Here is a 13,878-nt window from a genome sequence, read left to right on the forward strand (position 1 = left end):
TGAAAAATAGTTTCAGGCTTGCTAGTTGAAGATTTTGAATAATCTTCAACATTTTGCTGGGTTTTGCAACATCTAAATCTGCCTCCTTATTTCATTGGTTTTTAATTACATTTTAGGGTCAAAACCGTTAACAGATGAGGTCATATGTTGTTTCTTCACCAACAAATTCAGGATAAAGAAGTCAAAAACTTAACTGCTAATCATTTAATACAGATTATCGTTTTATTTTAACGCACTTTGTTAAAATATGAATCAGAGTTTAGAATTTTTACACCATTTATTTAGTTTAGTTCATGTTCTTAGCCTCTTCTTGTTCTCTGTTGTCATTTAACGAGGATAAATCTATAAACGTTTTTATCTCAGCAAAATCTTATTGATCCAGACTTTTTTATGAAAAGCTAGCCGGTAAATTTCACCCTGAATGATTATAAATGTCACTGGTTTCCATCATTGGATTCAAACCTGTGAGGTTTTTTAAAATTATAAATCCATCTTATTGAATTGTTTAATATCACTTAGCTGGTACATTTAACTGAGCTAATTTAACAGACAATAGTATATCCACTATGCGAGGTATAGAAATCATGATATTTTCCTCTAATTATGCTGTTACTTAAGAGTAAAATGTCTTCTGGTGTCAGCTGCTCTGTTGTCTGTTGGAAGCAAATGTTTATTTATTGGTCTTCTTTGTTCTGTAAAGGCTGTTTTAGAAATACTTCTACGTGCAATAAACTGGCAATGTGAGTTTAAACACAATTTTATTATAAAATGAACAACTGGCAGCGCCACGACTGTACATTTTACAGGTTTTGCTATTGAACAAGCACTTTGATGCCTCATCTAGTTTAAGTCAGTCAGAAAAAGTGTATTAAGGGTTTTTTGAGTTTTTCTTTTTTTTTAAATTAATTACAGTAATTAAGCTGATCCTTGATCAGATACTGTGTGGCCCAAACCGAATGTCAATAATCTCTCGTCCAAAATTAGCTGCCTTATCGTCTGTTTTATAAAGATGTCTGCGAGGGAAGAAGTGCATGCAAAGTCCAAGATTTTTTTATTATTTACAGAAATTACAGCACATGCATGTATTTTAATTTATGCAGTGGTTCAAGCTTTTTTGGGACTCTAAACATATTTTCATTTGGAACCTCCCTGACCAACATGTCAACACCAGATGCTTCATCAATCTTAAGCTACTTTAGTTGTGTGTAGCGTAACATGCTAGCATTAGCATCTTTAGCTCACATCACACCATTGTGATTGGTGTGATGCAAACACACCATTATACTATAGGTCTTCCATCTGTGTTTTATTTTTTAAATCTGTTGAACAAATTTTCCCTTTTCCAGCTGAGTGTTTTTGAAACCTGTGTTCAACATTTGTTTATCAGTTGGGATTTCCAAACAGTCATCAAAACTGGTTTTGTAAAAGATGAAGGAGGCTTAAAATATTCCCTCCACCTGATTACTGTAATAGTTTTGTGAATTATAAACTAAATATTAAGATAAACTAGATCTTCTGTCAAGAAGAGTGACTACATTGAACTTGATGTCACATTATGACGTCTCTTTGCATGTTGCTGACAGGCATTTACCCAAATACCAGTGTTTTTTTTCTATTGCACACTGTAGAAAGAGTAACTAAAATTTCAACATTTATGCGAGTGATAAACTTCTCACAGCAACTATATGCTACTCAGATGAAGCTACACTTTAACTTTTTTAGCACAATGTGTTCGAATACAACATATTTTGCCTTCTAATTCTCTTTTTATCTTGGTAAAAATAAACTACATTTACAAACTTTCGCTGCATGTTTTTAATTAATTTTGTTGGACTCAACATGTGACAACAAACTCAGTAACCCATGTGTAGAGAAGCTGAAGCTGATGGTGAAACAAGATTTTCAGCTACATGATCTGTGAATTCCTCATGTGATATTCAATGCACGCTGGTTATCGAGCATTTCAACTCCAACTTCTGCCTCTCTACCCCGCATCCTTTTCTAACTTTAGAAAATCACTATTGACATGCAAAAATCATGACTGTTGTGAAACTTGTGAGTTGCATGCAGACACGTAGCCACCAAACCTGACCACACCCCTTGTCCCAGGTGAGTTCACAGCCAGAAACCAGAGGAGGCAAAGGTTCTCCAATCATCTTTTCATCCCAAAGAAGGTGAGAAACTTGAAACACTGATGCGTTTGCTCAGTGGTCTCTTTTTGCTGGTCAGGAAGTGTTTTCTCATGCAACAAGAAGTTTCACCAAGATAATTTTGTAGCAGAGAAGCTCTGTGGGTGTGTTTGAGTTTGTTTAGAGATGCTTTGCTCCACAGGTGAAGTCACCTTTGGTGGTGTCGGAATCTGCGGATTACCAGACGTGGAGATGAACACAGCTTAGCAAACATGAGGACATGGGATGGACAGGCAGCACACATGAATAGACTAGCTGCATCATTGTTTCACTGACAGAGACATTTGTGATGACAAATTTTAGACATGTACACACAACATCCGCACTGAACTATTATTTACATTATTTAGTGTCACTCCTAGCACTAAAAGAACTAGTAAATTCATAGCTTGTAACTTATATTTGATAGAAAATAATACACATATAAATACTTTTGTAGAAAAATTCAAACAGCACAAAATAACCATTATTTATAAAAATGTATATTTATAAGCACTTCCACAGCATTTAACGCAACCTAAAAACATGCATAAAAAGGATATACAAATTAATGTAAACAAATAGCTTTTTATTGAATAAAATTAAAAATTAAAGGAAAAATACAACATTAAAAAGTCAACCACTTCAAATCCAAGATGAAATTGACAAAATATAAACACTGAAGTTTTTTTCCTATAAACTGAGAACATTAATAAATAAGAACAAAATCTGTTTTTTTAAATAGTTTATTATATAAAGGAAGTAAAATGACAAAAATTAAATGTTCAAACTTTATGATCTGCATACATGAGGTTTATAAATAAATATATACATATTATGTTTCCTAACCTGCATAGCAAAAAGAAATAAAAAATAACTCTGATATCAATGTCCATCTGCTGAACTACTCGTTAAAATCCCTTGAACATTAATAAGTGGAATAAATACATAAACATTTGAATGATTTGTCAAGTAAGTGTTGTTTCCGTGTTTTTCGGACGGCTCCTGAACGCATCTTGAGTGCAGATGCTGCAGAGCGGGGAGTGGCGAAGTTTTAAAACTGCTGGGAGTCTGATGACGGTGAAGGAGCCTCCCGTTTGTTTGTTTTTTTTTGTTTTTTTTATACATCAATCACTGTTGAAACTCTGAGGAGAGGATCGCAGAGGGATCTCTGAAGGATCTCCGGTAGGTTCAAGCTGATAGGCCTCACTTAACTTCGGTTGGTTTCATCCGTTGATGGTTTTAAACGTCAATTTCGTCCATCGACGATCTTTGTGGAGCTTCTAAGTTTGCGCGAGCGCTTTAGCTAAAATGTACCAACGGCTATTTTCAGATTTCAGTTCAACACGATAAAAAGGATACATAGCTGCAGACAGTTAAATGGGTTTATTGTTTAAATTTACGAACATATGTCAGAGATGTCACTGTCAAAGTGAAATACAGTGGTGATTGTACAGAAAGTGTGGGATGAAATTCTGTTTAATTATGACAGTCGGGTGAATTTTTAGCTTCATTCATCCTGGTTTTTGATTTATGAATTCATTTCTGCTAATGTACGAAGACAACTTATCAGGAGATTAAAACTGTTTCCTCACTCGCTCCTTTCCATTCTTCAACTTTTGTTCCTGATGTATAGATTTTCAGTTGCTCTTCAGATGTGTATCTTTAGATATCTACATGTTTTCATAGGGTATATTTATTTATGAAGTATTACTACTCTCGAGTGCAATTTCTGGTCACTGAATCACGAATAAGAACGTCTTAACCAGAAATGCACCAGACACAAACGCACATCTACAATTTATGTTGAAGTGAGACCTCCTGTTTGAACACAATCTGTGTTCTAACGTTATCTTCTATCTGTTCCTTCTGGTGTATCATTTTGGAAATTATATATATATATATATAAATTTTTTAAAGATTTTTTTTCATTTTTCATCTGCCTTTTCTTCCTCATTTTCTTTCTTGTATAATTATTTTTTTGTCCTACATTCATTATGATCTTGAGCTTCTTTCTTTATTTTCATCTTTTTATTGATTCTCATTTTCTGTAACTTTCTGCTCACTGAATAAATATCAAGTATAAATTGAATACTTGTATTTTATAAAGTGTGAAAAAAATAATCAAAATTTAAAAATTTTAAGTCTGAAGATTTATTCTTTCTTTATTGTTTTAGCCAAAAAAAAGGTATTTTTTTTCTTCAATTCAAATTCAGTTCGATAATATTTAATTAATCCCAAAGGGAGATTAAATGTTGTTTTAACTCATGTCATCTAAGGTTCTTTGGAGGATCTACTGCAGCAGTCTGTGTTACAGTGGATCTGAAGAGGCCTCTGACTGTAGACACTCTGTTGGAAAGCAGTTTAAGGAAGAGGATGCTCAGGAATGTCGATAATTGTCTTGATTTTTGTTCTCCTTTGGCCTGTTGTCTCCAGAGGATTAGAAGATTTGAGTTTTGTTTAAGTTAGTTGTGGAATCTAGTGGAAACTGAATCTGTCCACATTTTGCTCAAAATTTTAGCTGGTAGAAAAGCTGATAAAAAAACAAAACTTTAAGCCAGTAATTAAAGTTCTTTTCAGTTCATTTTTATGTCTTGCAGTAATGCATGAAATGAAAGTTTAATGATTATTCAAATTAGAATAAAAATGACCAGTGTTTTCCTGATGATAATGATGTTAATCCAAGTTTATTAGGTTATTCAGCGACCTCTGAATACATTAGCGAATGTATTCAGAGGTCGCTGGTTTCTTAACTTTTATATTCTTCTCTTTATATGAATAATTCTCACTCACAAACCCAAAAGCTTCCTGCTGAACTGTCTTTGTGTTGCTCCTGCAGGCAGGATGGAGGCCTGCATGATGAAGCCAGAGGTCAAAAAGAAGCCGAAACCGGTGAGGAAACCTGCAAACAAAAACATGATCAGTTTATATTTATACAACATAAAAATGACTTCAACCGAGGTTATGATAGTTAAAAACAAACAAAATAACCGAAACGTTTTTATTAACTGAAATGAATAAAAGTGGCAATAAATAGGGAAAAACTATAATTAACTGTAACTATGTTGTGTATTTATACAACTTACTAAAACATACTCGAATTGCAGATATATGATCCTTCATTTATGTGTTTATAAATCTATTTATCAACCTTTTGAACTAATGTGACACAACTAGATTATGTTAGATGTTGGAAAATTGCAACGCTCTGTAATTCTGCTGGCGACGCTTATGCTAGTCTGCAAAAACAGCAAAAACGCCAGAATTATTTGTTGTTCAACAACAATGAAATAAATTTTTTGAAATGTGTGTGTTTTGGTGAGTATTCACCAACCAACAATTGTAAACATGATGACAAAACTTTGACCTGTTTGAGATCTGCACCCATAAATTAACCAAAGTATGAAAAAACTAAAACTACTACTAAAACTAATTACAACTAAACAATATTTAGCTGATAATAATACTAAAAACTAGCAAACACTCTAAAAAGAGACAAAAGTTACAACAAAATCAAACTAAACTGTAATGAGAAATTATCAAAACCCTGCTTCCAACATCATGATGTAATAAAAATGTTAATCTGAGCTCTGCTTCTAATAGTATTTTTTAGATTTACCATATATTTTCAGCAAATTGATTAGTATAAGCAGCCAAAAAAATAATTTTTTGGAATAAAGAAAAATAATTTTTCAAAAAATAAGTTTAATAAATTATTGTAAGCTTGTTCTTTACAATAAGTGTTTGTTTTTATTGCTTTCCACAATGTGAATTATAAACAATGATTTGCACATAAAAGCATGAAATACATGCATAAAATGAAACCTTAGCTAGTACGTAAAATATCAATTATAAACAAACTCTAATCTGTTGGTAAATAATTTAAGAAAAAAATTGTTTTAAATATTTGCATGTCTATATTAAAATAAATGATTCCATTTTCTGTTTTATTGACAGTTTTTACTGTTTTTAATGTTTGCTGAACCTTCAAGTGGAATAGTATGTCTCTGCTGGCAGCTTGGTGGCTTATGGCAACTAATAAAGTGTCACATTTCAGAGCAGTGATGAAATATCTCACATATCAAACTTCCTGAACATGCCTCATGTGAGAGTGAGACAAACAAATCCTCAAACTGAACCGACAGGTTTCTGGGATGTTCTGCATTCCCAGAGCCATGCATGTTTCTGCATGAACCTTTACAACATCAACGCCATTTCCTTTTATTTGTTCCTCTGATATACAAAGTTCACCCTTATTTTAAATGTGTATCTGTAGCTGGCTTTTCATTTTATTCACTCAATAATAAATGAATAGTTCATGGAATAAATAAAAGTATAATGAATGGAAAAGGGCAGAAAGAAGTATGAACATATAGCTGACCTATATTCACATAAAAAGAAAAAAGCTGTTCAGCTCAGAAGACAATTAAATGTATTTAAAATAGAAAATAACAAAAAATGCAAAATAAAACACCAGTTTATCCAGTGCTGTATTGCTTCATCATAATTTTTTTTTTAAATGCAGAAAGATATTTAGATTCACTAACATCTTCAATTTAAATTAATTTTTCCACCATTTTCCTTCTGAATTTTTTTTTTCTTTTCAGCTGCATGAGCTTCATACAAGCAATATGAACATTGCTTGGTAAAAATATTAGATGCCCTTACAATGTTGTACATTATGAATTGATAAACTTATATAAATATATTGGGTTATGACTCTTTGTTTCGCGATAGAGGGCTGGGATCTGAGAATATTTGAAATCAAACCGACACAACTCATTCAGTGATTTTTTTGTTTCCTCCAGCCTAAACCTCCTCCAAAGCCCTCAGAGGTAGAGCAATAAACTCAAGTCTTCCATTAACCTGTAATAATGAAAGAGCTTCTATAAATGGGCTTTATAATAAATCCCAGGATGTTAAAAACTTTGTTTTCAGGTCAAAAGAAACGAGGCAGAGAGAGACGTGAAGCCAGCTCCTCTGATGCCTCCTCGACCCAAAGATGCTGTGAGTTCAAAGTTTTACTAAAAGCTACAAAACACTTACATATGCTTGTTTCAATTTTAATTCTGCTTTATTAGAGTTTGTTAAAATCTGTAAACATGTGATTCAGTGACCGGCGTTGGAGCTTAAGTTGAATCTAAAACTAATCAAGCCTAAAGGAGGGTTTATGAACTCACCTGTAAAATCCATTGCTTATTCAGAAAAAGAACATTAACTTTAACAAGACATGCTTTATTTTTTTGTTACATCCTGATTTTAGTTTTTATGCAAAAGAGCAGTGAACTCAACCTACGCATCTGGACAAAGCATCCTATGCAAAATTAAACTCCACTTTTAGAGCTGACAAATCTTTATATTTCATCACAATTTATCGTATGAGAATAATAGTTAACTCACAATTATTCTCATAGACATTACACATTTTTCCCCCTTTTTACATATTTTTAACAATAAAAACAGGAAGTTTTCAATGTAGATTATTCAAAAAAGCATGTCAGAAGTCTTACAATAATCCACTTCCTGATGACAACGTGACAGTACCAAGTTATGCTTTGTTCATTAAGGGAAAATGCTACATAAACCAAGCTGTCCCTGTGTGAAAACATAATCCTTCTGCCTTGCAAGTTGACGCAATTTGCTTTTTGTAATTTGTGTTTTTAACAGCCAACAGAGTTCAGATCCACTGGTGACAAAAGTGACATTATCTAGATTTTTTTCATAAATATTGAAGTATTTTCTTTTATTTCTTTATTTTTAAATTAATTATTGAACGCTTTCTATAAAAATGTAATTTCTTACAAAATAATGACCATTTAGTGGATTAGGTTTGTAAACAGTGTGTTTAAAAGAACAAAATAAGGTGTTATTTAGTTTAAAGATGCTTAACAGTAGAATTAAAGTTAGAATGTTTAAAAATCTCCAACTGGGATTATTAATTGACCTATTAGTTATTTTTTCTCTGCAGGAGCTGACTCACACAGAATACAGAATAAAAAAAGCAGCAGCCTCAAACAGCGAGGTATTTATAACTTTTAAAATAAAATATTTCAAGAAATTTTATGTGAAGAGAAAATTGTGTTAAAACTGTGAGACGCACTGATATAGTCTAAAAAATATCTTATATTTATGTATTTCATTGAGTTTAATTCTGGGTATGTATATTCATGTAAAACAATTTGAGTGCTGCTAAATATTTTGATATTTATTATCAGTTCAAATAGTTACAAAAATATGGGTATAAATTTAATCTCATTTGAATAAAATGCGCTTTATGAGAACGTTATTTCTGGTCATTTTGAAGGAAGTTTTCCTGTTTAAAACTCAGGCGTTTACAATGTTTTGCACCCCTGAGAGTCAAAGTGAAAGTGAAGACTCCTAAAACCCACCAGTTACTCTTTCATCACAGTGTGCAAGGAGAAAGGACTTGTCTCAAACAAAGATCGACTTCTCATCTTAAAAGAAATGAGAATTTCATTGTTTAGACAGCAGAACAGACAAGATGTTTGGTGCAAATCAGATACAGAGTTCCTGGGAAAAAAAGCTCATGGAGGTAGAAATGTCTTGGCCTGGATTTGCTTTGCTGCAACAGAATTTATGATGCTTCTCAAATCAGCATCATAAAATTCACCATGCACACACTGTCTGCAAATCCTTATAAAGTCTTTTATTTGGCATTAAAATGTCTTTAAAGAAGTAAGCTGGTCTTAAATTTAGTCTTTGTAGGACTGTTTAACTGTATAAACTATACACTTCTTTTTCTAGTGGGACTTTTCTATCAGGCATAAGGTTGAATCACATGTAAACGTCCTCATTGCGTTCTGTAACTCACTGCTAACATGCTGTTGCTAGCTGGCTAACTAGCTTGTTTTTGCCAGGTGGCTGGACCAAATTCATGCATTTCTTTGGAGATTTAGTTCTTATTTATTCATAATGCTCTTTAAAAGGTCTTTAAAAGTCTTAAATGTGTTTTGGGAAAACCTGCAGAAACTCTGTCTTCAGTTGGAAAACAGATTTTTGTTTATATCTTTGATTTAAGAAAAAGTTAAGTCAAAAGAAATTTACCTGCTTCACGTCACTTTTCAGGCATAACTAAACAGATTACATGTCAATATTCTGTTATTAACTAAGTGAATATTTAATGGACTGTCCTGATTTCTTTCATGACTGTATAGTCTTGCTATAATAATAATATTAATCTTGAACAATATCCAGAAGATTCTTATTTTTTTTTTTTTTAAAAATATATTTTATTAGCTGAATGGCAGCATCCAGCAACAATATACCAAACTAAAACCGTCTGAAACTGCTGCTGCTTCGCAGAGACTCGCAGGAAAGGTATAAAACAGTCAGTTCATTCTTAAAAAACAGCTTCACAACTTCAGATTTAGACTTATTCCTATTTTTATTCTTATTTACATGTGATTCAGCAGTTTGGTGAAGGAGCTTCTTAAAGTTTCACATATCTTCCATCTTTTATTTACTCTTCTTATTTGGGCAGGAACCAAAAGCAACAACGAGACCCGGTGAACCCAGAAAGGTATGAATTTACCGAACAGAGGCGCATTCATATCAAATCCTGACTTGTTTATTTAATAACGTTTTAAATAAAATGTCTTCTTCTTTCCCACCAGACTTCCAGACAAACTGACCAAACAGAAGCTGCTGCAGATGATATGGATTTCAAGCGGGTATTTACCTGCAGCTTCAAAGCGCCAGCTCCCAGCTGTCTTACAAACAGCATTCATAATGTCTTCTTCTGTGCTTTTTTTTGGTAGAGCAATAAGTGGGAATGTTTCGACGCAGCCAAAAAGAAAACGCCAACATTTACAGTAAGCACATGTTGCTTACTGTAAACAACATTTACAGTAAGCAACATTTGCTTACTGGAAATTCACAAAATTTCCTGTTTGTGAAAAAGAGGGCACTGATTTATATAAGCATTATGTTTTGTGAAAGATTGTGTAGTTGAAAGCACTAAAATTAACTTTTAAGATATGAAAATAAAAGAAATCTGCTCAATAGTACACATGCAAGATTTTAAGCAACAAAGAAGTCCTTCTTTTGTTTTAGAAAATTAATTTTGTTTATACAAGATGATAGTAAGTGTATTGCACAATTGCATTGTTAAAAGACAGGCATGTACTTTCCACATTTAGAGGTTTAGAGGTAAATTGTTCTTCTTTTTAGGGTAAGTAGGCCAGCTCTTTCTTTATTGGGCCAAGGATAATTGGTGGCAATTAAGGTACAATAAATCTGAGTGGAAAAGCAGAAACCTGGATTGTGTTTGAAAATCTCTTTCAAATAATTATAATAGAAAGTGTCTATCTGGGTCTTTGCTGTCAGGCAATAATTACTCATATTTTTAATTTATGGTCAGGGATCAAAAACAAACCTTCAAACGACTGCAAGCCTCGTTTTGGACACCCTGGTTTTAGGATAACCCTTTTCCTGGCATTTAGGCTTTTTTGTACTTCTTTAACACATCTTTTAAACTTTATTGATTCTTGCAAAGTATTTATTTATTTTTTGGTTTGGAGACTATTTTACTCAATTTTATGTGGAAAAAGCATCTGAACTCTAAATAAAAACACTCATGACCAGTGGTGATTTTTGCATGAATGTTGCCCTGGGCAGGCCCCGCCTTCTGCTGCCTCCTAACCAATCAAAATGCAGGAAACCTTTCAAATTCTGGGTCAGATCAAAATGTTGTTCAAACCTGCACAAAACATGTATAATAACCTCCATAATCCCAGCCCACACATTACTAACTTCACGCATTTAAAAGGTTTTCAAGACTGACAAATAAATATACTTTAGAAAAAAGGTTTTATCCCTCCACCTGTTTTAGTGCCGCCCTGGGCAACAGCCCAAACCAAAAATCGCTACTGCTGATGACTGGGATCTGCTCCAGGGAGACAATAGCAAAGAGAAACACAATGCAGAACACAAACCGGTACAGTCCAACACAAACCAGTTCTGCTTCCACTCTTTCAAAGTCTTCATGTCATATTGATGACAAGTTTTAAAAAACACGACTGGAAAGAGATATAGATCCCACTTCTTCCTTTTTTTATAGAACACAAATATTGATATTATCCTCAAATTACCTTGTGTGGAAACATTAAATATAACTGTTTTTTATTCTCTGTGTTATCAGGAGAACGGAGGTCTCCTCGCTGAAATGTTTTGCAAAACACCCAAGGAGAAATCATCCTCTCCTGCCCTGAAGGTAAAATCATGAATGCCAAAATATAGCCTTATTATGAAGTCGTTTATTTAAACCTTTCACTGTAAAGTCTATTTCTTTAAGTTTAAGAATATGCATCACATCATAAGTGATGTAAAAAGTTACATTGTTTCAGTTTTGTTTCTCCTTCTTATAAGCTGTTTTCACTTCTATTCATTCTCAGGTCAGTAAAGCAGAAAGTGATTCTGAAGATGTGGAGAAAGAAGAAAAGAAAACATGTGAACCAACCCACGTAAGCACAGGTTCAATAACTGAGGCAGTATGTTTCATCAAGCATTTTATCACTTCATTAAGTAAATTCATGGAAAAAGGCCAGAGCTCCTTGTGTTTATCTATAAAATACAAGAACATGTGTTTTAAACCTGCAGAAGGTGGAATTATGGTGGAAATGTGTTCAAATGTGTAGCTGTGATTAAGACACACAGTGGCGTTTTAAACATGCAGCGGCTTTATGATTCTCTTCCTCTGAAAGAAATCTTCCAAATTTTCCACATTCCTGACACTTTTTAACCCGTTGAGGATGTTGTATAAAGTTGAAAATGATTTTATTCAATATCTGAATTTAATTCAGATATGCTTCTTATTTTCCCTTTTTTTTTTCTTCCTTGCTTGCTTTTTTGCTCAGTTTTTCTCTTTGCTTCCTTTCGTTCTTTCTTTTTATGCTCCTTTCTTTCTCGTTTGCTTTTTCCTCCGACAGTTATTTTAGAAACTGATGGGTAACATTAACCCGTCAAATCAACATGTTTCCTCTCTCACCGATTCCCTGCAGGATACCGTGGCTGTCGGTCTGAAAGTCTCTGGTTTTTGTTTCCAGGATGCCGTTTCCGACTCTGACATCTCGGCCAGCACCGAGAACTTATCTGACAACAAGCAGGTCAGTGAGGGAAAAACCCAGGAAACAATAAACTCACATCAAACCTCCTGGTTTATCCTCAAGCTTTTATTCTGACGTTTCATCAGGAGAAAACTGGAGGTCTGTTCAGTAGACTCCTCAAAAAGACGCCCAAAGGAGAAAAGACTGAGACTCCAGTAAGCGGTTGTTGTTGTCCAATGTTTTATAAAGTCTTATAAAACATATATAAAACCTTTTGAATGACTTTCTGTTTCAGGACAGAGAGGCTCAGAGGGATCCGTCAGCCAGCTGTGAAGACCTGGCTGAGAATAACAAGGTCTGGATCTCAACACCTTCAGTCTCCTCATCTCAAAACGTTTACTGACTTTCAGTGTCGTATTTATAGGAGAAAAACATTTTCAGCAACAAGTTTAAGAAAACACTGAAGCCAGCAGCAGAGGGCGCTAAAGCAGAGACACAGGTACTGCAGCGTCATCAGACGTAAACGAAACTCCTGATTCTGGGTTTTTCTTCACCGTTTTCTGCTTCTGCCTGCAGGACATGGACACTGACAGACGACTGTCCGCCAGCAGTGAGGACCTGACCGGCCCAAAGGTTTCCATTTCATTAAACCACTTCCTCTCGTTTTTTTAACGTGACCATGGGCTGAAAACATTTCTTCATTCATTCTCTGAACAAAAACTAAAAACGTTTGCAGTTTTCTTTAAGCTTTAAACATTTAATACACTGCAAAAACACAAAATGTTACCCACTAATTTTGGTCAATTTTATTACACTTGAAATAAGACAAACTAATTAAACCTAACTTTTTATAATGATACACAGGTTTGTTTTGAGTAAACAAGACGTTTTTCACGTTTTAAGTTAACTTATCTGCCAAGGGAACTAGTTTTTTTGTTTTTTTAAAACAAATATTAAGAAATTATTTACTTAAAACATACTTCTATTTCTTACTGAAAAGTTACTTTTAAGTTAATCGTATTTGAATTTTTTCTAAGATATTTGCACTAGAAACTAGACAAAAATGACTTGGTCAGATTTTGTGTTTTTGCGTTATTTGAGTTGTACATTTTTTTACAGTTGTACATGTTTTATGAGATTTTTGACTTAAACCTCATAAAACACATTGAATCCACATAATTATACGATTTATGTCATAAATCTCATAGCTACTGAGCAGCTTTACCTTAAATACTAAATAAACTAAATTATTGTAAATCAGCTTTAGCAGCTGCTGCTAAAGCTGATTTAATATCCTGAGTCTATTAATATTATTGGATTAATAAATGTGACAATGTTGCTCTTGCACCTCCTATAAGCATAAACATGAATATGGGTCACATTAATCATTTCAGCTGTAGTTTAAATTGCAGCAAATAGTTGAAATTGGAGAGTAGTAGGAGAAAGTGATCAGTTTATCCTGCAGTTTAAATATGTGGCTACAGAGATAACTCCATGATTACTGTTGAGTCCAATTCAGTTTTTTATTAAATTAATAGACAGAAATCATGTTTGTCTGATTGCAGGAGAAAAAAGGAGGCCAGGCTGGAATATTCAAAAGATCTTCAAGCTTTGACAACCTGCTGGACGAGGTCAGTTAAACGAAC

At 33.5% G+C, this 13,878-nt stretch overlaps 1 protein-coding gene across 1 annotated transcript; it reads left to right on the top strand.

The window, feature by feature from the left end:
- Positions 1-3,267: 3,267 nt before the first annotated feature.
- On the top strand, positions 3,268-13,872 carry LOC129377943 (nucleolar protein dao-5-like). The gene is made up of 17 exons (XM_055058165.1): positions 3,268-3,353; positions 5,008-5,060; positions 6,977-7,003; positions 7,107-7,175; positions 8,137-8,190; positions 9,426-9,506; positions 9,670-9,708; positions 9,803-9,859; positions 9,947-10,000; positions 11,329-11,400; positions 11,582-11,650; positions 12,233-12,292; positions 12,379-12,447; positions 12,528-12,587; positions 12,657-12,731; positions 12,809-12,865; positions 13,798-13,872. The coding sequence occupies exons 2-17, from the start codon at positions 5,013-5,015 to the stop codon at positions 13,870-13,872; spliced, it is 966 nt and encodes a 321-aa protein (XP_054914140.1). The 5' UTR covers positions 3,268-3,353; positions 5,008-5,012.
- Positions 13,873-13,878: the final 6 nt, after the last annotated feature.

The sequence above is a fragment of the Poeciliopsis prolifica genome, unplaced genomic scaffold, assembly GCF_027474105.1.
Source record: "Poeciliopsis prolifica strain line A6 unplaced genomic scaffold, Auburn_PproV2 SCAFFOLD050, whole genome shotgun sequence".
Classification (NCBI taxonomy): domain Eukaryota; kingdom Metazoa; phylum Chordata; class Actinopteri; order Cyprinodontiformes; family Poeciliidae; genus Poeciliopsis; species Poeciliopsis prolifica.

What these genes read in the sequence shown, in the direction of transcription:
- LOC129377943 (XM_055058165.1), top strand. Translation starts at nt 5,013, where the DNA reads ATGGAGGCCTGCATGATGAAGCCAGAGGTCAAAAAGAAGCCGAAACCG. An exon ending in GACCCGGTGAACCCAGAAAG is followed by an intron (nt 9,709 to 9,802) that starts GTATGAATTTAC and finishes CTTTCCCACCAG; the next exon opens with ACTTCCAGACAAACTGACCA. An exon ending in CATCCTCTCCTGCCCTGAAG is followed by an intron (nt 11,401 to 11,581) that starts GTAAAATCATGA and finishes ATTCATTCTCAG; the next exon opens with GTCAGTAAAGCAGAAAGTGA.